We start from the raw sequence: 23,904 nt of genomic DNA, 5'->3' as shown, positions 1-23,904 counted from the left end.
GTCAGCAATTCATAATGCATTCTGATTGTACATTATTCTGTCTACAAATAAATAAATAAATAAATGGAATACTGATTATAGCTGACTGTTAGAATATGGAGTGAAACTATGCACTAGGGCTGGCTTTGACAATATTGTGTAATTCATTTTAATCTCCATCTTGATAAACCGATATAAATTCTTACAGTAAATCCCTAGATCAATGTTTTAGTCTATTTAGGCTATTTTCTGTTGATGCATCAACTAAACTTCACTAAATATTATTCGTAGCTCGCCTCCAACAATCGCAATAAGCATTGTACTTTGTTCCTTTTAATATGAAAAAGTCTCAGCTTACACATTCTGTCAGTTTCATCACGAAATTCAAATAATGAATACCGTTTTGGCGTTCTTTAGTGTGGCGTAACAGACGGCTGTAATCGCCTCAGTTCAAGTAGCAACGCAGAGCGCGCGTGAACGATCATCTCTTCCGTTTTACTAACCGTTACAGCAAGAAGATACAGTAACCTACTGAAATGCATCATGTCTCATGAAATTGCGCAATCGTGTTTCAGTCGTGGAATGTCATCAACAAAACAGCTTGTAAACATGTCATGCACAGGTAAGCCTTCATTTTCCATATAGCTCGATTGTTAGCTAGAAAAAAATACCTGTAGACAGGAACATTATTACATATGCACTATGTTGCATATTCATTATATTCCTAGTGATGTCTCATTTATTGAATGTTTAAATACATCTCTCATGAAAAGAAGTTATGACAGCCACCATTGAAATTTTTATGTTTCAACAACGAATTAGAGTCAAATAGAAACAGTTACCGGTATATTATTAAATGTTCATATAAAAACTAATGTGCAATTTAAATGTTTGTATACCACGTTTTTATTTCAGTGTTAAACATCATATCTAAAAATAAATAGCAATTAAATCTGGACTCTGTATAAACTGACAGGGTTCCTTGTATAATTTACAGCTTTACTTAAAAAATTGCTTTCCTTAAGAAAAACTGACATGTACCGTACCTGATGTACATCCAAACAAATCGATATCGAATCAGATCGATGCAAAAATTTGTGAATCGGATTTAAGCAGATTTGTGAAATGTGTCAATACCCAGGGCCCTACAAAGTAGTATCATAGTAGGCCTATTACACTCAAATTTACATGGTACACCATTATACTATGGCAATTTTTTTTTACTTGTATGGTGAACAAACAGGTCTCAAATAAGGACCAAAGACCAATAACTCATGTGATTCTGTCTAATATGATACTCTCTTCTCTCTCTTTTATGAATGTGAGGGCTAATTAACTTTTCCTCACTAAAAGCAGAATCAAAGCAGCTGTCTAATGGTTTCCGTGTTGGTTTATGCAGCCGCACCAAGTCGGGTTCCCCCACCCCTTGTACTAACAAATTAACTTTGATTTGAGCTGAAAATCTGTGTCAACATCAATTGTACTGTGAGTTCAAGCACCGAGCATCATGGAATAGAAGCAGACAAACACCAATCCCAATATGCTGTTAGTATGTTCACAGGAAGCATCACATTGTACATTTGGACCAGAAGGGCACGAGTGAACCATTTGACTTGTCATGTTAACATGCCGCTTACCCTGACCAAATGCTATCATGGTTAATACACAGATCCAGCAAAACCAAACAACTAATGGAATATGGTGTTTGTAGGGGCAGTGTGAACTTGACAGATTGAAAAATTGAAGCATATTTCAATATTTGTTTAAAAGGTTGAACTCTGTAAGTTTTTTTTTAAATGATTTTTTAATAACTGTCTTTCAGCAAGGATGCATTAAGTTGATCAAAAGTGACAGTAAAGACATTTATAAAGATTTCTAGTTCAAATAAATGCTGAACTTTTTATTTATCAAATTATCCTGAAAAAATCTGTATGACGGTTTCCACAAAAGTTTTAAACAGCACAACTATTTTCAACTTTTATAATAATAATAAAAAAGAAGTTTCTTAAGCAGCAAATCAGCATATTAGAATGATTTCTGAAGGATCATGTGACCCTGAATTCTGGAGTAATGATGCAGCCGCACCAAGTCGGGTTCCCCCACCCCTTGTACTAACAAATTAACTTTGATTTGAGCTGAAAATCTGTGTCAACATCAATTGTACTGTGAGTTCAAGCACCGAGCATCATGGAATAGAAGCAGACAAACACCAATCCCAATATGCTGTTAGTATGTTCACAGGAAGCATCACATTGTACATTTGGACCAGAAGGGCACGAGTGAACCATTTGACTTGTCATGTTAACATGCCGCTTACCCTGACCAAATGCTATCATGGTTAATACACAGATCCAGCAAAACCAAACAACTAATGGAATATGGTGTTTGTAGGGGCAGTGTGAACTTGACAGATTGAAAAATTGAAGCATATTTCAATATTTGTTTAAAAGGTTGAACTCTGTAAGTTTTTTTTTAAATGATTTTTTAATAACTGTCTTTCAGCAAGGATGCATTAAGTTGATCAAAAGTGACAGTAAAGACATTTATAAAGATTTCTAGTTCAAATAAATGCTGAACTTTTTATTTATCAAATTATCCTGAAAAAATCTGTATGACGGTTTCCACAAAAGTTTTAAACAGCACAACTATTTTCAACTTTTATAATAATAATAAAAAAGAAGTTTCTTAAGCAGCAAATCAGCATATTAGAATGATTTCTGAAGGATCATGTGACCCTGAATTCTGGAGTAATGATGCTGAAAAGTCAGCTTTGCATCACAGGAATAAATTACATTTTAAAGTACATTACAATAGAAAATAATTCTTTTAAATTGTAATAATATTTCACAAATTTTCAGTTTTACTGAAATTTTTATCAAATAAATGCAGCCTTGGTGAGCATAAGAGATTTTTTTTAAATCCTAATGAACCTATACTTTTGTACATATAGAATTTAGACAGTGGCATGATGGTAATACCACAGCAAATGTAACAAAAAAAGTACCAAAAAGTTAGGCCTGGGCGATAAAACGGTATCGATATTTATCTACGGTACACCTTCTTCGATAACGATAGAAAAAATGTTCGATATAGCGCACGATATAGGCACGTGCTATGAGTGACGCAGACAGCACACACAAACACAAACACATGCTGAAATGAGTGCTGTGCCTGCCTGTGATGAGGAGTTTGTGAATAAAGAATGAATATTAGTCGAATTTAAAATAAACATTTGCATTTGAATGTTAGGTGTGCATCAGGGAGCGTCATCAGTGGCGCACGAGATGCGGTGATGATGTAAGTGACGTTGTTGCATTTTAATGTTTTGTTAGTCTAGCCCACGAGACGCACCGCTGCTGCGTTATTCATTCAAAATATTACAGAAATATAGAAGCTCAACGCGGAGAAGATCTTGATTAGGTTAAAACCGAAACCAAGCCATTCACACAGAACGCATATTCAGCGCATTTTTTAGACGGACAAATATGACTGCTGCACTCGCGTCTCACAGAAGAGATGTATAGAAAGCCATGCGAAGTTAAAACAGTTTAAACGTTTAGAAAACACGTCGCGAATGTGTGTTTGTTAAAACAAAAATTATTTGTTGTTTGTCTCAATAAATTGGGTTAATTTAAAAATACAGTGGTTAAATTAAAAAAAAATTCTATTGCTCTTTGTTTTAAAAAAGGTTATAAAAAATGTCAATAATTATCGATACCGAACAATATGAAACATTATATCGTTGATACATTTTTTAGCTATATCGCCCAGCCCTACAAAAAGTGCCATGGTTTCTTATCAATTCTCTCTCTTTTTTTTTAACATGGTACCATAGCAATACCACACTTTGAAATATAGTACCACTGTATATATCAACGTTTAGATTGATGTACCATTTTATACCATCACCTTTTCATTGTACTATTGATTAAATGTTTATATTTACTATCAACATTTCCCATGACACTGTCCACCATCTTTAATTAAAATGTTCTCTGATGAGTTTGCAAAAGTGCTAAGCTAAATTTTGGTCAAATGAAGGTGTCTCATCATTTAGCAGCCTACCAGACTTTCGTCAGAAGTGCCAACAAATGTTATCTAGGTAGACGTTTTCATGTCCAGTGTAAATTCTCAAGTCGCAGCTCTGAAACTGCTCTTGGCCTAAAGTTAAATACAGTTTGGCTCTGTGGGCAGTGAACGACAGCATCAGTTTAAATAAGACCCAGCTCCATTGACTCTTTCACGGTGTTTGATCTCCAGGAACCCAGAGGTCTTGCGCTCTCACCTGGAAGGCAGTTTGGCTGTTGTAGTTCTTAATCTCCTTATTCGCCCCTCTGAACAGCAGCACTCTCGCGCAGCTATCCTGGAGAGAGACAAACAAGAGAGATTACAAGCGTCGTGATAATTTGTCGCTAGTAAAACGCGTACATTGCATGTCCATGAAAATGTGCCCGAATGGGATGAGTGTGTTTGTGTGCGAGCGTGTCGCTTTCACAACAACAGAAATTACAAAACTGATGTTCCACTGGGACCAATTAGCTCACCAGCTCATATGTAGGTCTGCTATCAGAGAGTAAAACAGAGAGAGAGCTACTTTAATGGCAGTGTTTCTCTATGGGCATCCGAGACAGAGTGTTTAGAAGGTCAGCACAGCATCTGGCTATCATTCCTCTCTCTCTCTTTCTCTGTAGACAGTTTTGACAGTCCACGCACACATTTAGGAGCTGTACCACACAGACATGACTCAGCTGGGATTGGTGTCCTAGTTTCCTAACAGTGGTGAGTAAACATCACAGCGTCTCTTGGCCCACTAACACACCTTCAATGGAACCTTAATTACACTTGTAGTGCACTTCCTGTCTGTCTCTCTCTCAAGCACACACAAATCAGAAGTGTCTCTGGTAAAGACACTTCTTATAACAAATTTTTTTTACAGATACCGTTCAAATGTGTGGGGACATTAAGATTTTTGTGTTTGTTTTTTGAAAGAAATTAACACTTTTATTCAGCAAGGATGCATTCAATTCATCAAAAGTGAAAGTAAAGACATTTATAATCTAAATTATCCAAAAATCTATTTATTAATTCTAATAAATGCTATTATTTTTTTTCAGATTTTTTGTTCTGATTTTCATTTTCAGTTTTATTTCCACAAAAGTAATGAGCAGCACTGCCGTTTTCAACACTGATAATAATAAGGAAAGTTTCTTGGGCATCAAATCAGCATATTAGAATGATTTCGGAAGGATCAGAATAAGGAGTCATGGCTGCTAAAATTCAGCTTAAACATTACAATATTTTAAAATATATTCAAATAGAAACTGTAATTTTAAATTGTAATAATATTTCATAATATTACAGTTTTTACCGTATTTTTGATCAAATAAATGCAACCTTGGTGAGCATAAGAAACTCTTTCAGAAACATTTCAAAGTTATACTAAAACGTTTTGAACAAAAGTGGAGCTGAAATTGACTGGTGATGGAAGGTCAAGTTGAGTGCATTGCATTGTGGGATATAGTAACACACAGGGTTGAAATTGAAATACTAGTTTACTACAGAACACTGCACAGTGTAAGATGTATACTGGCAATTGTTTAAACATAACAAGTGAAATACTATTATAAAATTCTAAGTAAGTGAATACTTGAAATATTAATGTTTCAAATAGTTGCAAGCTACATAACTATTATCATATGAAATATGAAATATTTTGTATTTTCAGTCTAATTTTGTGAAAGACGTCTCAACTTATGTCAGTTGGATCAGATAATGAGTCAAGAAACAAACTGCATCTGGTACATTCAGGTCAAGTCTTTGCAGTGTGGAATACCCATGCATTCTATACAGCACATACTGCAAAAACTGCCAGTAGTATGATAGCATGCTATTCAGAACAAGGTCTGTCATACAGGAGACAGAGTGGAGCTCTGCATGTGTTTAATGTTACGGCTCTGTGCAAAAATCAATATGTAATTTCGACTGCAGAGTGAATTAACAGAACGATGATTGAGTTTCCACATCACACAGATTTTTTCCCCCTCTTTCTTTTTTGCTTTCTATCTCTGATACGCTCTTCTGCACTATTGATCCATTTAAAGGACACAAACACTCAGAACTGAAAAAATTATATGCTATACACACTAATGTAAAACAATAAATCAAAAGTCATCAGAGCTGCAGCGGTCTGGAGAAACAGCAGTATGAAAGCTCAAACTCTACTGAATGTGGCCTTTTATGCCAATGTGACGTTTCAATGAACTGAATGTCTGCTGGGCAATAGAGCAACATGTGACCTCTAGTGGTGAAACTTTATAAGAACACAAAGAAGAGACTATACTGGACATCACTATTAGACTAGACTCACAGAGACAGATGGAATGAAGTCGCCATAAATTCTGATTCACTTTGCAGCTCATTTTGGCCATGAACTGTCCACTTAGACAGAACGAGGTCGTCAAAGGTCAACCACAGTGCCTTCTTATTATGAAATGTTTAGGGGCGGGTCCGTATGAAAAATACCACCATAATAATACACCAGCATACATTAAAGCGATAAATCAATCAAATAGTGTTTATGTAAACAAGACATGAGAAAAAAAGAGTTTGTGATCAGAAATTCTGTTCAGCAAAAAGTAATAAATGCTCATAATATTCAACACACTAGCAATCACATAACATACAACCACTCTAAACACCGTAAAAACCACACAGCAATGCCCTAGCAACCACCCATAACATCCTAGTGGAATCTGAATTGAAAAAAAAAATCCATCCATTTGAATTACACAGTTTTAATATAAACAAATAAACTTAACATTGCATTATAATATATAATTGTCAGATATACATAAACAAAACTGGTAAGAAATAGGTACGATTTCTGTAATAGTATTAATGAACCGAATGTGTTTTAAATACACAGTAACCAGGTTTATATTTACCAAGAAATAAATTGGTTTCAATCCCATAAATTTAGCTTGTTCCACAGCGAGCCATATTCAAACCATGCTCATACTTTTTAACTGAAATAATTTAACTGTTTTAACTTGTTTTTAATTGTTTTCAATTAACAGATTTATTCTGATTCTAAGCAGTTTGAATAAATGCATTTTGAAAATATGATCAAGTAAAACAAAACATATGCAAATAGTCAATAATAAATTATGCCATTATTTTGTTTATTAATTTTATTGTATTTTTTTGAGTGCCAAAATCTTACCCGTTTCATTTATGCATAACTGACAAATGTACATTTTATTAAGTTTGATTAGTTTATGTTAAAACTAATAAAACTCTAAATGCATGGAAATGTTATATGCTATTAAAATGCATACATTAGGCCTAAATCAGGCTAAAATAACTACAGGACATACAGTAAATTATAAAAAACTAAAGTAGCCCTGACCATAAAATATTAATTTTTGGACATTATTATTTAGATTTTTAAAGAGCCATTTTCATTTAGATTTAGCTTTAGACAGGTTTAACTAAATTCTATGATTTTTTATTATATTATTTATTATTATATTATATTATTATTTTATTTATTTATTATTATTATTGTTTTTTTGTTACACTTTATTTTAAGGTGCCCTTGTTACAGTGTAATTATACATTAAAGTACTGAGTAATATTAATTAAGTACATACTTACTATACGGTTAGGTTTAGGATTAGGGGTTACTTGAATGTAATTATGAATAATTTATCATTATTATAATAGTTATTACATGTAATGTGTAACAAGGACAAGTAAAATAAAGTGTTACCTTTTTTTATTTTTTGAAAACTGGTCCTTAAAGTATGAATAGAAACACACATAAACTAACACAAACACACATTTGCCTAAACATGCATGGAGACTTGCAATTGAAGGATAATGAAACATTTGATCATGGAGAGCGTGATGTAGGTGGCCCAACTGTAGCTTCTTCAGTTTTACTGTCTTCACTTTTGGACTTTTGGTATCCACAAATCGAGCGAAACCTGACCTCCCACACACAGACAAATCTCATCAACCTTCTGGTTATCCATAGCTGTGAATTCCCCCTTCTGTTCCACATCAGGTGGTCATCTCTTCCTTTCACCTCCTCCTGCTCTCCTCATCGTTTTGGCACTATTTCACACTCCCTCTGTCTCTTCTTCCATCATTGCCCTAGTAGATTTTCCCTCGTCTATCCAGTAATGCCTCTCTCCTCGGGCTGATACGTCCTCTCTCAGAGTCTCTTTCTGGGAATCAATCCACTCTCCTCTGAGCCTGAGCTAAACATCCGCAGAGAGTCCTTAAAACTCGCTATCACCGCTATCACACACACACACACACACACAACACACAACACACAACACACGCATTTACCTACTTCATGACAGATTTAGCAACTCCTGAGCATGCATTTTAAGAATTGTCTTTCAAGTACGACAAATTGACCTTAAAGTACAAAACTCACATAAACTCATACATGTGTTTGTCTTTGTTACCTACATGAAAACTTCACTTGGTCTTAAGTTAAGCTAATTATAATTATACACTTATAGGCTCTACTGTAGAGGTCTGCATGGGCTTTAAACTGAAGCCCGAACCCGGCCTGTACCCGAGATCGTCTGACCCGACCCGAGCGGCACAGTTAAATTTAGAGCCTGAGACCGACCCGAACCCGAAATCTCCCCCCCAACGAATAGTCAATAAAAAAAAAATGCTGTCTGACATGTTTCTTGTCCACGACATGACAAGATTTTAGGAGTCAAAATCGTGTAATCTGACACAGTGACTATCGTGACCGACAAAAATATTGTGTAGTCTGAACCCCGGCATTAAAGGTTTTTGCATCTAAAGTCATTCATTTATTCTTTTTATGAGCTATTTTCTTTTTGAGAACCTCAACAAAGGGAGTTTTTGACAGATTTAGCAAAATTCTCAGAACACTGTTTACAAAATTGGTCCTTTAGAATATGAATCGAAACAAACTTACAAACACATTTACCTAGAAATACTGTATGAATGGGGACTTCAAAATGACTTATAAAACAACAAATTTGAATTATGTTGCTATGTAATATACTGAAATATTGTATAAACATACTAGTTAACCATAAAATACAACTTCTGGACATTTTAAATCTCTTAAGGACAGTAATCTGTCCTTCTCAAAGGATGTCTCAAAGGATTTTAAAAAGACTAAGTTAACTTTTGAGGACACTTTCTAGAAAATGTGTCAAAGTATGGCAAGAAACATGCTACTGCATACAAATGATTGTATAGCAGCATAAAGACATCCAACTGATTTTAAATTAAGCTTATGTTTAAACAAATAAATTCTTCTGTTTATATTGCACTGTAAATATATTAGCCATACCACTATAATACAAATTTGGACATTATTAAATTTCTTTACGAGCCAATTTTCTGTCTGAGAATGTCCACAAAAAAAGTTTTTGACAGATTTAGTTTACTTCAAAGCACTTCTCTTACTCTTAAAGTAGGCTAATTCTATATATATAACGATTGGATATACAGCAAGTTATAAAAATAAACTATTCCTGACTGTAAGATACAACTTCTGGACATTTAAACATAATTTTGTCGACTTTTGCAGCATTTTTCTTTTGAAAACACCAACAAAAGGAGTTTTGACAGAAGCAATCAATCAATCAATCTTTTAACTATATTACTATATAGTTATATATTATTGAAATATACTAGTTGACCATATTAGACATCTTTTGGACATAATTTTACATCATTTAATCTTTTTATGATTAATTTGCCCTCTAGAGAACGTCTCTAACAGGACCGTTTTGACAGACTTCCGACAGACATCTGAGGACATTTTCCAGCAAATTTGTTTCTAAAGAACAGCACATACACAAACACTCAGTAACAGTCTTTTGCTGTATTTGTTGCATGTGATTTTCCTTGCTGTCTCAGCAGCTCTGTTTCTTGTTGCAGTGCGTCTATCACACGGCTCTAACACATCTGTGCTGTCAGAAAGATGCCTGGCGCTGTGCATGTGAGTTTGTGTTTGAGATGTGACGATTGACAAACATTCCTAGCCAAACTTGAGAAATGAAGTTACAGAAAATAATTAGACGTCAACAGTTCAACTATGATCCAAGATATTTCTGTAATACTCAGAGTACTATTTTTATGTTTCAGAAGTGGAGGTCATTGCATGGTGTCCTCTTTTCTTCATGTTTTTGTTGTTTAGATGTTATTGATCTGTTTGTAACTGACTTCATCCAGACTGGATGTTACATTAGTGCAGGTCAGCTGTAGTTTAATCTCATTATAATGAGCTGAATGAAGATAAACAGAAACCACTGCTGTATCTCTCTCTCTCTCACTCACTCACTCACACACACACACACACACACACACACACACACACACACACACCAACAAAATGGAGACTTAAGATAGACTTTGAATGCTTTTATATAAAAGTAATTCTAATTAGCTAGCTCTAACGACAAACATAAAAGAAAGCTTTTCGCGTACTAGAAAATATTATTTTCTACATTTTTAAATTGAGTTTCCCATGAAGTATATCCCATAATTGTACTGGTTTTTTTGTACAGTTTAACAGAATTTTGTACAATTTAGCTCAATATTTGACACAAACTATATAGAACAAACACACACATTTGGTCATACATGTTGCAAATAATCATAAAAATTCATACTTGTATTCAGCAAGGATGCATTAAGTTGATCAAAGGTGACAGTAAAAACTTTTACATTGTTACAAATTATTTCTATTTCAAATAAATGCTGTTCTTTGAAATTTCTATTCATCAAAAAAATTTAATAAATTCTAATTATCTCGGTTTCCACAAAAATATTAAACAGCACAACTGTTCAATATTTATAATAATAAGAAATGTTTCTTAAGCAGAAAATCAGCATATCAGAATGATTTTTGAAGCATCATGTGTGAAGGTTCGAAATTCAGCTTTGCCATCACAGCAAAAAATTACATTTTAAAATATATTGAAATAGAAAATTTACATTTTAAATGCTAATAATATTTCAAAACATTACTATTTTTGATCAAATAAATGTAGCTTTGGTGACTTGATGAGCACAAGAGACTTCTTTTAAAATATTCTTTTCATATTTAATGTCAAATATTTTTTTTAGAAAAAAATACTATAAACTTATTTATTGACTCAAATTGTATTTATAGTACATACTACATATAGTATATAGTATATGTATATATTGTAAAACTTATATATATATTGTTTATATTTACATCCTCAATCCAAAAAAAACAAACAAACCTCAAAATAGCCAAAGTTCAGCCTATTAGTGTAACCAATATATCAGCTAGTCTCTATATTAGAGCAGGCAATTGAGATGTACAGTAAAAGCAGGTTCACAGACGATTCAATAGCAATAACAGTTTCAATAGTGAGAGAGAACAGCACATGTGAGTTCTGTGACTCCATGTGTTTTCAGGCGAGTCCTAAAGGACTGTCTTTGTGTTTGTGTGGGTGTGTGTTGTGGGAGCATCCATTAATACTTAATAAGAGCAGAATTAAAATGCATGAGCCCGCCGCACACACAAACACACAAACAAACGCACACATACACACCTGAGGATAAGATCACTCTTTGTGCTTCTATGTGACTGCATGAACAATCTGTGACCTTGCTGCTTTGTATATGCTCATTAACTCTGATATTACAAAATATTACACATTATAAAAATTGCTAATGCCACGTATACACAAATGTCTGCATCTGATCATTTTTCCTGGCTGAAAAGAGTGCAGATATTTCAGTATGATTGAGTGTGTCCTTGTGGGTTCAAGCATCTGAGCCTGACGTGTGTTTGTGTGTGTTATCTGGTTGCTAAGCGAATGCATACAGTATGAGTGAATGAGTGTGTGTTACCTGGTTATAGAGAGCACACACGTGCAGGGCAGTGTTTCCAGAAGCGTTCTGAGCGCTCATGTCCGCTCCGTAGAACAGCAGGTGTTCCAGATGCTGCACATGTCCATGACGACAAGCCTGACGACACACAAACACACACACATAAAAACTTTGCATCATTGTGGCTGTTTCCATTTTGTGTCAATTTGCAGTCTGCACAGAACTAGAATCATGTTAATGAGTAAAACAATAGCTGCTGCCTCTCTCTTTCACGCACACACAACTCGCTCTCACATCCTGATGTTCTTGCTTTATGAAATGAGAAAGAGCAGAACTGTTTGCCTTTGTTTGGTGTTATCAATGTCACTTTTCTTTCCACCATAATTCAAAACGTGTCCTCTCTGCATACTAATGGAGTGTGGAATGTAGAAAAACTGCTTAAAAGCTGTCTGCCTGAGAAAAGAGCGGAAAAGACACAGAGAGTGAGCGAGCGGGGCAGGATTAGTGACGGGGCATGTGTGGGACTCCCAGGGGCACCCAGCTGTAAGATCCACCAAGTACCAATCGTTCTCCAGCACAGGGGCCATTTAACATTTACTGTTGCGTTTGTTCATCTTTGGCCATGCAGTCTGGGAGAGGTTTTTGGTGTCTCCTGCGATTTGAAAACATTTATATGGCTCTGTATGGTGACCTGCTGGACGCGCTGTCCAGATGCCCTTCTGGTTAATCCATCGCTGCTAACCAAGTTCAGCAACAAGAAATGTGTCGCTGGAATTATCACTGGACAGTGAGACGCTACAGTGACACTGACTGACAAAATGTCCTGTTGCACATGAAAGAGGCAACTTTTTATTATTACTATTGTTATGATAATATTGTGATATTACTATTAATAATAATAATAAAAATACAAAAAAAAAACTCAATTTAAAAACTCTTATTTTTCCAATTAAGTATTTAATTGTTGTTGTTGATGATGGTCTTATGATATTATTATTGTTAGTAAAATAAAATAAAACAATCATTATTATTATTGATAATAATGTTATGATATTACTATTAATGATGCTAATGCTAATGTTAATGCTAATAATGCTAATAATAATAATAATAATAATAATAATAATAATAAAAAACTCAATTAAAAAACTTATTTTCCTAAGTATTTAATCATTGTTGTTGATTATGGTCTTATGATATTATTACTGTTAGTAAAATAACAAAAATTATAATCTTTATTATTATTATTAATGATAATATTATGATATTACTATTAATAATAATATCTGTCACGTGTGTATTCCTGTTTAGTTCCTGTTTGGCCTTATTTGGTCCTTCCAGTTCCTTTTCCCATTATTAGTAATCACCTGTTCCTTGTTATTAGTTATCCTCATCACCTGTCTGCCCCTCGTTATCTGCCCTATTTGAGTTCGAGCCCGTTCTGTTCTCCCTTGTCTGGAATTGAATGTCAACCCCTCGTCCTACATGGGAGTTCCTGTCTGTGTGTTCTTTATTTGGAGAAATAAAGACTGTTTCCTGTTAATCCTCGTCGTCTCCACGCTCCTTCATCTCTTCGTCTCCGCCACAGTAGGCAACCCGTGACACTCTTATTTTTCCTAAGTATTTAATTGTTGTTGTTGATGGTCTTATGATATTTTACTGTTATTAAATAAAAAACATTATTATTAACAATAATATTATGATATCACTGTCGATAATAATAATAATAAACTTAATTTAAAAACTCCTAAGAATTCAATCTTTGTTGTTGATTTTCGTCTTATGATATTATTACTGTTAGTAAAATAACAAAATGATCATTATTATTATTTCTATTATTATTATTTCATTATTATTATTTCTATTATACTATTATTTCATTATTATTATCCGTTTCTTCGGTTTGCCTTCAAAGGACGGGCATATCAGTACAAAGTTCTTCCCTTCAGGCAGTCCCTGTCTCCTCGCGTCTTTACGAGGATCGCGGAGGCTGCCCTTGCCCCTCTCATGGAAGTGGGCATTTGCATTCTCAATTACCTCGACGACTGGCTGATCCTAGCTCACTCGCGAATTGGACTCTGTTACGATGACTGCACGCCTCTCAGGATCGTGCTGAAATGCTTGAGGGCTCTCAAGCAGAGAACAGCGGTCCCTCTCAAAAACTTTCAGAGGCTCCTGGGGCATATGGTGTCCTCAGCCGCGGTCACGCCACTGGGACTGATGCATATGAGACCGCTTCAGCACTGGCTTCGTATCCGAGTCTCGAGATGGGCATGGCGTCATGGCTCACACCGTGTGAACATCACATCGTTGTGTCGCCATACCTTCATTCCTTGGGAGGACATCTCTTTTCTACGGGCAGGAGTGCCCTTAGAACAGGTGTCCAGACGCATTATTGTTACAACAGATGCTTCCAAGACAGGCTGGGGCGCCGTGTGCAACGGGCATGCAGCATCAGGGTTCAATAGCGTGGTATTGCGATATTGCGGTTATCGCGACAGCCCTAAGCCAGCACAGACTCAGGTCTCTGCATGCCACTCATATCCTGGGTGACCTCAATAGTGTAGCGGATCTCCTCTCACGACAGGTCTCGCTCAGGGGCGAGTGGAGGCTTCACCCCCAAACGGTTCAGCTGATTTGCAGTCGGTTCGGCCAGGCACAGGTGGACCTGTTTGCTTTGTCGGAATCGACCCATTGCCAGTTGTGGTACTCCCTGACCGAGGCTCCCCTCGGCACGGATGCACTGGCTCACAGCTGGCCCAGGGCCCTACTAAAGTATGCATTTCCTCAGTTTCCTCATTGAACAGACACTGTGCAAAGTCAGGGAAGATGGAGAACAGCTCCTGCTTGTGGCCTCTTATTGGCCCAACAGGACCTGGTTCTCGGAGCTCGGGCTCATGGCATCAGTTCCTCCCTGGCGAATTCCCCTGAGGAAGGACCTCCTTTCTCAGGGGAAGGGCACAATTTGGCATAAGCGCCCGGATCTCTGGAACCTTTATGTTTGGTCCCTGGATGCGACCAGGAGGAACTCTTGACTTTTCACAAGCAGTGGTGAATACCATTACTTAGGCCAGAGCCCCCTCAACAAGGCGGCTGTACGACCTGAAGTGGCGCGTTTTCGTGAATTGGTGTTCTTCCCAGGGAAAGGACCCTCGGAGATGTGGAATCAGATCTGTGCTCTCCTTCCTCCAAGGAGGTCTGGACAGGCACTTGTCTGCTTCTACACTTAAGGTGTACGTGGCTGCGATTGCGGCTAACCACAACACCGTGGGAGGCAGATCGGTGAGGAAGCACGATCTGGTTATTAGGTTCTTCAGAGGCGCCCGGAGATCGAACCCTCCGAGGCCACGTCTCATTCCCTCTTGGGATCTCACTGTGGTCTTGCAGGCCTTACAGAGAGATCAGTTTGAACCCCTTCAGTCAGTTGAGTTCAGTGCCCTCTCTATGAAGACGGCCGCTCATTTACATTACAAGCAGTGCTTGTACCAACTTGCTAACTTGTAATAGCAGATCTGTCCTCAACAAGCCACACAATTTGAGGTCCAAGCCATAGTATTCTTTCCCGTCTTACCCAAGAAGAGGGGAATGCTGTCTCCAGACAAAGGGTCTCCCAATGGATTGTGGATGCGATCCTAACGGCCTATCAGGCCAGAGGCCTACCTTGCCCACTGGGAGTGAGGGCTCCCTCTACTAGAGGCATGGCTGCATGAGCAGCCCTGGCGAGCCCTCTCTAGCAGATATTTGTAGAGTTGCAGGCTGGGCTACACCTAATACATTTGCTAGATTTTATAATCTACGAATGGAACCAGTTTCTTCTAGAGTTCTGAACGTCAGTTCTTTGACTCTGGGGACTGGCAGGGTGTAGAGCGTGCTACCAGCGCTACTCCCCCCAGGGTAATTATGTGCTTATTCAGTCCAGCTCAGGTTCCTTTCATGAACTCTGGACTACCCTTCCATCACATAAGCACTTTTTCTTAGCAAAGTTCGACGGAGGAACTTGCTATTAGAACTCATTACGAGGTAGGTTCCCTTGAGTACCCATGTGTGTATTCTCCACTGTATTGCGCCTGAGGGTCAGTGTTCCCCCTAGACAGACATTCTGTCGATAGGTTCTGGGTCTTGGTAGATCTCCACTTACGCGGAGCCCACCCCAGTACCTTCCCTATGTGGTACTTCCTCTGTAAGTCCATAAGTGGATCTTCACATGTTACCTCCCCATCGGGTAGGATGTGATCTCCGTATTGCCTTTTTCCCCTAGGGGGAATAGTCACTGTCCCAACAGTACTACCAAGACTTTTCAGCTGTTATTTTATGGTGAGTATTACTATGGGAAAAGGCTCTGGCTGAAAAGACCTCTACCTCTATGGCGGCTTTCCCGGATGTTGGAGAGTGAGGTCTTAAATCCTGGGCGTTGGAAGGTTACGAGGAGGAGAGGTCATGCCACAACTCCGAATTGCCTCTGAGTGGGTTGAGACGCTTCTTGACTCCTCAGAACAGAACGAGTGAGCAGATGCCACGTTGGCCTATTTATACTCGGATGTCCGGGGCGTGGCCAGCTATGCAAATTCTGCACACCAAATTTCACTGGCCTCTTCTCAAAGATGTCAGAGGTGTTTGGGCTCCCAAGAGCGACCCCTAGTGTCAGGGAACGAGGGTTACCATACGTAACCGAGATGTTTTCTGACGTACTTAGATTTTACAAATAAATTTCATACAGATAGTGTTGCCTCATTTTGAACCCAGGACCCACTCAATTAAATTTCAGGCAAACTGAAACATTTGCACAAAATATTTGTGAGAGATTATATCATGATTTTCCTATATGGATACAATTCGATTTCTATAAAGAAAAAATTTGAAAAAATATTATGATCTTATTTTAATTATTTAGACATTAAATGTACCATAAATTGTAGATAACGCATATCCATCATCTTGGATTTTTTTTTTCATTGAGCTTGTACCAATGCATTCTGGGATTGCCTTCTATTGCTTTTTTGCTGATTTAAAAAGCTGGCTAAAAGTTACCTCAGAAGGCAACATAATTAAAATGCTGTCTATGTAGGCAGTGTAGGTTTTTGAACTGAGCTAATGTTAGCTTTACTTCAACAGTTCCACAGTGTGTTTGCATAGTAGGTTCGCTATAATTGTCAATGTATAATGAGAGACTGAAAGAGACAGGAATGAATGTGTTCAGATTCAAAATTAACCATTCATTCAGTGATGTACAACATACACAGCCATTTAAACACACACACACACACACACACCCACACACACTGACAGATGTGCAAGGATGACTATCTAAACTAGAAAAACTACAGTGAAAAGCAGTCTCATCGAAACACACACACACTTGGCATTTGCTCGGGTTGCCATAGGTTCTCTTTAGAAATGACAAGTGTAGGTCAGACAGATGGATGAGAACATTAGAAGGAATGGAGAGTGGTGGAAAAATAAATATTATGATAGGAAAAGTGCCCGCCTTCCCAAACACACACAAATCAGTCCTGTCAACTACTGCTCTCCTTTCTGCCACACTAAAGGCAAGACTCCTGAGGGCAGTGTGTGTTTGTGAGGTGTAGGTAACACCGTTTAATAGCATGTCCGTCACATTTTTGGGCCTGATCTAATTTTGGGAATGAGCCTTGGGTTAAACACTGTAAACTCACAGTGGCGGCATCGGTACAGCGGTACAACACACACACACACACACACACACACACACACAGTCCTATCTGACCCAGCAGCTCTGTCCAGCCTCAGGGCATCTATGCCTCCATCTATCCATCCGTTTCCAAAAGTGACACTCTCAGCTGCGGCTGCAAAATGACTGTTTTTCATAAACAGAAAAGAGACCGCAAGCTCTCATCTTTCCTCTCAAAGCACGGCAGAAAGAAACAGAAGAATTGATTTGCATATCCTGAAGGAAATATCACTGCTTGCAAAGCAGCAAAACAACATGTTTGTTGTAAAATAATACAGAAAAAGACAAGAAAAGCCTGAGAAGAAATGAGACAAGGGAGGAAGTGGATGTTTATCTGCTGGCAGTTGAATTTTAAATGCCAGATAGGGCTGCAATTAATGATTTATTTGATAATTGGCTAATTTAAGGATTATTTAAAAGTCTAAGCAACTATATTATAAAAATAATAAGTTATTATTATCGGCAACATTAACACCAATATTAATATTAATATTAATTATATGGTACATAAAATTTAAAAAAAAAAAATCATAGTTATTATTATCGTCAACATTAACACCAATATTAATATTAATTACATAGTACATACAATAATAATAATAACTATAATAATAATAATAAAAATAAGTTATTATTATCTGCAACATTTACACCAATATTAATATTATGTAGTACCATAATAATATAATAGAATATGCATAACTTTATTTATATATTTATAACTTTGATATGTTGATAAAACAATAATAATATATATATATATATATATATATATATATATGTGTGTGTGTGTGTGTACAGTAATATTAATATTAATTCTATATTACATAATATGAACAAGAATAATAATATATTATATATTTGTTCATTAGGAGTAATTATATTAACTTTAATAATATTAAAGGATTAGTTCACTTCCAAATTAAAATTTCCTGATAATCTAGTTAGTAGTAAGAATCGGTCCTTAAAATAAAGTGTTACCCACAAAATTAATACCCATGGCTCCTGATGATATATTGAGGTCTTACTAAGAACAACAATTGGTCTGTGCAAGAAACTGAATGTTATTAAACAGCATTATTATTAAACAATCTTGTTACCTGTAATCCATAGCCTCAGGCAACAGGGAAATATGAAATAAATATTTTGATGGGAAGGAGCGAATTCATCCATCAAATGTTAATTAAAGGATTAGTTCACTTTCAAATTAAAATTTCCTGATAATTTACTCACCCCCATGTCATCCAAGATGTTTATGTATTTCTTTCTTCAGTCGAAAAGAAATTAATGTTCATAAATAATGTGTAAAATATATATTAAATTATCATTATTATTATTAGCATTAACATTAACACCAATATTGATATGTTTATATAAACAAAGATGGTATAAAGAAAGCCAGATAACTGTTAAGCAAATCAGTCTTATTTACTTGCCAAAGCCTATTTTAACTCATATTTGACACTTGGCGATTAATTTTAGATCCTGTGCAGAGGTTAAAACACAAGTATGGATACTTCCATCTCTCTCTGATATTCTCTCTCTCTCTCATCCGTTTCAAGCTTTTGAAAAGGTCAGATGTCATGAATGCAAATGTCATGCACCAGGGGCTGCTAACTGAGAGAAATAGTTTAGAAGTAAGTGTGTGTGCCTGGCCAGCCTCCAGAACATGGATAGAGATGGAGAAAAAGCCCCTGCAAGACAATCTCCTACTGTATTACCCCGCAGTAATCCACAGGGTCAGCCGATTGTAAGTCAACTGTGACCTGAGTGTGTGTGTGCTATAAAGGTTTTTAGGATGTTGTTGTAGTACTATTTCCCCTGAAGTCCACTTATAATGTTCGTCAACATTTCTTGCATCAAAAACAGCCGTAATTTTATCCCTTTAACCCTGAGGAGACCCACACTGCTTTAATACTTAGATTTTATGTAAATGATCTGGGTTATGATTGGCTGACCTCAACACAGACTAGCTGCTGAATACTGAACATGTATTTACAATACCATTCAAAAGTGTGGGGTCGGTAAGATTTTTTGTTGTTTTTGAAAGTCTCTCATGTTCACCAAGGCTGCATTTATTTGATCAAAAATACAGGAATATTGTGAAATATTATTGCAATTTTCATTTTGAATATATTTGAAAATGTAATTTATTCCTGTGATGCAAAGCTGAATTTTCAGCATCATTACTCCAGTCTTCAGTGTCACATGATCCTTCAGAAATCATTCTAATATGCTAATTTGCTGCTCAAGAACCAATTATTATTATGATCAATGTTAAAAACAGTTGTGCTTCTTATTATTTTGGTGGAGGCGATGACACATGTTGTTTTTCAGGATTCTTCAACAAACAGAAAGCTCAAAAGAACAGCATTTATTAGAAATAGAAAACATTTGTAACATTAAAAACGTCAATTTTGATCAATTCAATGCATCTTTGCTAAATGAAAGTATTAATTTCTTGTAAAAAAGAAAGAAAACAAAAAACTGTACTGACCCCAAACATCTGAACAGTAGTGAACATATAAATGTGACATTTACCCAATGTACCATGATATTTTCTGAATGACCCAATTTTGCAGTTTAAGATGTCTTTACACAGTCGAGTTAAGGCTGCTCTATGCCTGCTCAAAATTCTGTGTAGATGTGCAATGCCGCATAAAAGCCAGACTAAACTATACCTGCTCTGACCCGCGTCAGCCCTTAGTATCAAAGCATACAGTTGTAATTGCTGTGGAAATGCATTTTTGCCACCTCTGAACACAATTTGTGTAAATGCCCCTTCAGAAGTGCATCTATGCAGTATAAATTTGGCATTTGATTCATTAACCTTTGAGAACAAGAACATGTTAAAATAAGTGTGTTACCTGGTGAATCTCCTGCCAGCCGTTCTCGTCCATGCAGCCCACCTGAGCGTGATCATGCAGCAGGAGCTCGCAGCAGTACGGGTCGCCCCCCACCATAGAGCTGTGATACAGAGGAGTCAGGCCACGGCTGTCCTTGTAATCCGGAGAGGCGCCCAGATCCAGCAGCGTCTGCACACACAAGTCATCTTCACTTGTCTCAATTACACCAATCAATTAGCCTGCCTCTTTTCTCCAAAACACTGCCCTTAAATGACAAGTCTGCAAACCCGATGCTGAAAACTAACAGGCCAAGAATGCTTCAAAGTTTGGCTGCAGCGCCCCACTGTCAGATTCTTTTTCGCTCTTCACAGAGCCTTAGGTTGTCACCGAGACTATTTCAGTGATATCTTTCAAGTATTAGGACATTTTCTGCGTGTTATTCCATAAAAAATTGCATATGGCATATCTTTATGTGTCTCGCTCAAGGGCATGGTGGCGAAAGTTCAAGGATCGCCTCTTGTGGGGATTGAACCAACAACCTTACCAGTCAAGTAAGACTTTTGACTATCGGCATTAAGTCTGGAGCACTTCGCAGCTTATCCTTGAAGATTTTCTGCTAGCTCCTACCAGTTCTGTAATGCAATATGCATTAGGCGATCAGTGAATGGACTGTGGGTGTGCTATCTGAGAATGAGTCTAGACTGCAACGGCCAAGCCGATTTATTAGCCGTGACAAGTCATTCAAGACTCGTTTCATGAGTTCACATTCAAAAGGTACTGTATAATGAATAAGAGGAACAGTGTGGAAAAGGGTGAGGTTTGACATCAAGCTAAACCCCACCTGCATGTCAGACATAAATATGTAGAGAAAAGACAGACCTGGAGGAAAATAATGAATTAGGTTTTTGAAAAACAACATAAAAACAATGCTGATTTAATTAAAATGTTATAGTTCCTGAGATACCACATTGTGACAACTACCCTGGCCTCTCTCAATCCTTAATGTTGTGATCAATACATCATTGACATATAAAAACAACACTGATATGCCTCTTTCAGTTGAACTTCAGATGACACATCAGAGTCCTCTGCTCCAGCAAAAGATCTGCTCTGATCATTATAAAACACAGCAAGCTTTTATACAGCCAATGAACACTTTTCATCTTTGTGCCAATCTATGACTCATGTCTGGACAGACACACACACCTCTGATGTCTCTTTCAAGTATGTATGAGAACCCCATGTTCCCTCTTATTTTCAGCAGGATGAGTGTGTGCGTTACTCACAATAAGTGCCGTGTGGTTCTTGGTGCGGACTGCTTTGTGAAGGGCAGTTATGCCGTCTCTGGTCCTGAAATCCAGGTGAGCTCCTCCATTCTTCAGAACCTTTATGAGCTCTGCACAACCTTCCAGCTGCGACGCCATTGTCAATGGACATTCTGAGCACAGAGAAACAACAGTTGACATTTTTGGTGCATTTCTGATCCGTTTTATAGGAATGCTTTAACAAAAACTTGCTTTCTTCCATTAAATACAGTAGGAGATGTTTTGAAGAATGTTCACGCTGCTCTTTTTTTTATACAACAACCACAGGGACTGTCAATAATTTTTTTTAAAGGTGCTTTTGGAGCTTGATGGGCCCTGAAAAATTTTGCAAAAAATCTCCTTTTATGTTCCACAAAATAAATAGAGTTACAAGTTTGAAACAATATGACAACATAATTTTCATATTTGGGTGAAGTGTCTTTTTAAGCCTATTGTATTTTGATTCCATCTTTCTCTTCCGTTTCTTTCTTTCTTTCAAAGGTCAAGGATACATGGGCTGTGATCAAATTTAACACTGACTGTGAAATGCTGCACAACCTGGAAGTCGCAGCTGCTCTATCTGTAACAATTACATGTGTGTATATAAACACAAACTCTACAATTCCTGTCCATCACCGTGGCCAGAGGTCAGTTCTTTGATTAGAATTCTTTGGATTCTTTGATTAGGGACGCTTTTAACTACTAGAACAATGAAATGACTTTAATCTATATTTTTTTATTTATGTTAAAACTTTTAACACATGTATGGAATAAGATCTGATCATGGTTTTGATCAACCTTCAAGTGGATTTTGCAAAATAATGTGCGATGAGCATTTTTGACATGGTATGTGATGTCAGTGAAATTTTTTGAGCAGTTGAATTGAGATATAATATGTTAATACAAGTTAGCTAGCAGTGAATTAACCAAAAAATAAAAAATAAAATAAATTGATGACTAATGAATTAAAATTCAGCAAAACTCTAACAAAAATACTTTCAGATCATGATGTAAAAATCTAAAATACATTACTATTACTACTACTAATAAATATGTATATTTTTCTCGCAAATATGTATATTTATTATTTCTCGTCACTTCTAATTTCAAACAAAACCAAAAATAAAGTTTTTTTTAATGCATGCTATGATGATAAAGGAAGCAGTATTAGGGGAAAAAATTCTAAAACAACAAACCGTACACATAAATAATAAATTATTTGAAACCAACCTTTCCACATTTTTAACAACATTATTAACATCTTTTAAGGGGACCAAAAAGATCATCAAACCGAACTATCACACAAATATGGTTCAAATGTATACCCACTATTACCGTACAGCATGCAAGACTGCTTCAGTTCAAATTCAGCTACTGCTGACTGACCCAGAGCCAACAGATAAACGCTGAGAGATCGGGTCATGGCCCCAATTTAACAGTACCAAGCAAAGTCAACATGTACGTTCAGGTGCACACACACACACACACAGAGTTGGGTATTTGGAAGATGTTAGTGAATTTACTTTTTAGGAAAGTGGTGTCGCTTACCTCCAGTCTCTGGGTCGTGGAAGTTTGGGTCGAGCCCTTTCTCCAGAAACTTTGATACCTTCTCAACGTTCCTTTGCTGAACATATTCCATAAATTTCTTCAAGTTAGCCTGAGGGAATGAGAAAAACGAGAGAAAGAGAGACGGAGAGAGATGTGAGGCAAGTTGAATAATGCAAAAGAAGGATAAAAGCAAAAACAGGCGAGTTTTCCCAAGTGGAAGAAACAGAGATGGAATAAAGCTCCACAGTGCTCCACAGAAATGACTTAATTTTAGCTTTTCGGAGATACACAGACGAAAGCCTTAATAAATACATTAGAAAATGTGTTGATGCTGCAATCCTGATCCACAATTCATTGTTTAATATCATATAACATATTATTTCAAAAAGCACTGAACAACATTTTCACAAGAGAGTCTACTTTGAAGAGAAAATCAAATGCTAGCCCCGTAACGGACGGGGTAATTTGCCCCGTAATATTACAGCATAACTGACGCGCTGCGAGGATAACAAAAGATAAGGCTATTTGCACCTCAATTCAAATGTTTTAAAAAAGGTATTTTAAAACAGGTCTATTATACAATTAATTATAGGCCTATAATTAAAATATTAACATTTTTATTGATGACTGAAATGTTAATATT

At 36.7% G+C, this 23,904-nt stretch overlaps 1 protein-coding gene across 1 annotated transcript in view; it reads right to left on the bottom strand.

Annotated features, from left to right (window-relative positions):
• The window catches only part of shank3a (SH3 and multiple ankyrin repeat domains 3a), a 265,841-nt gene that overhangs the window by 111,804 nt on the left and 130,133 nt on the right, over positions 1-23,904 (bottom strand). Inside the window, exons 5-9 of the mRNA XM_016515151.1 lie at positions 23,262-23,370; positions 21,696-21,847; positions 20,431-20,598; positions 11,878-11,994; positions 4,265-4,342 (exon numbers count right to left, since the gene is read on the bottom strand). Of these exons, the coding sequence (XP_016370637.1) occupies positions 4,265-4,342; positions 11,878-11,994; positions 20,431-20,598; positions 21,696-21,847; positions 23,262-23,370 (624 nt within the window). The remainder of the gene's footprint in view (positions 1-4,264; positions 4,343-11,877; positions 11,995-20,430; positions 20,599-21,695; positions 21,848-23,261; positions 23,371-23,904) is intronic.

The sequence above is a fragment of the Sinocyclocheilus rhinocerous genome, unplaced genomic scaffold (genome assembly GCF_001515625.1).
Source record: "Sinocyclocheilus rhinocerous isolate Xijiao unplaced genomic scaffold, SAMN03320098_v1.1 scaffold717, whole genome shotgun sequence".
Classification (NCBI taxonomy): domain Eukaryota; kingdom Metazoa; phylum Chordata; class Actinopteri; order Cypriniformes; family Cyprinidae; genus Sinocyclocheilus; species Sinocyclocheilus rhinocerous.
The sequence above is the reverse complement of the archived record's forward strand: the minus strand, read 5'-3'. Positions and strand labels throughout refer to the sequence as shown.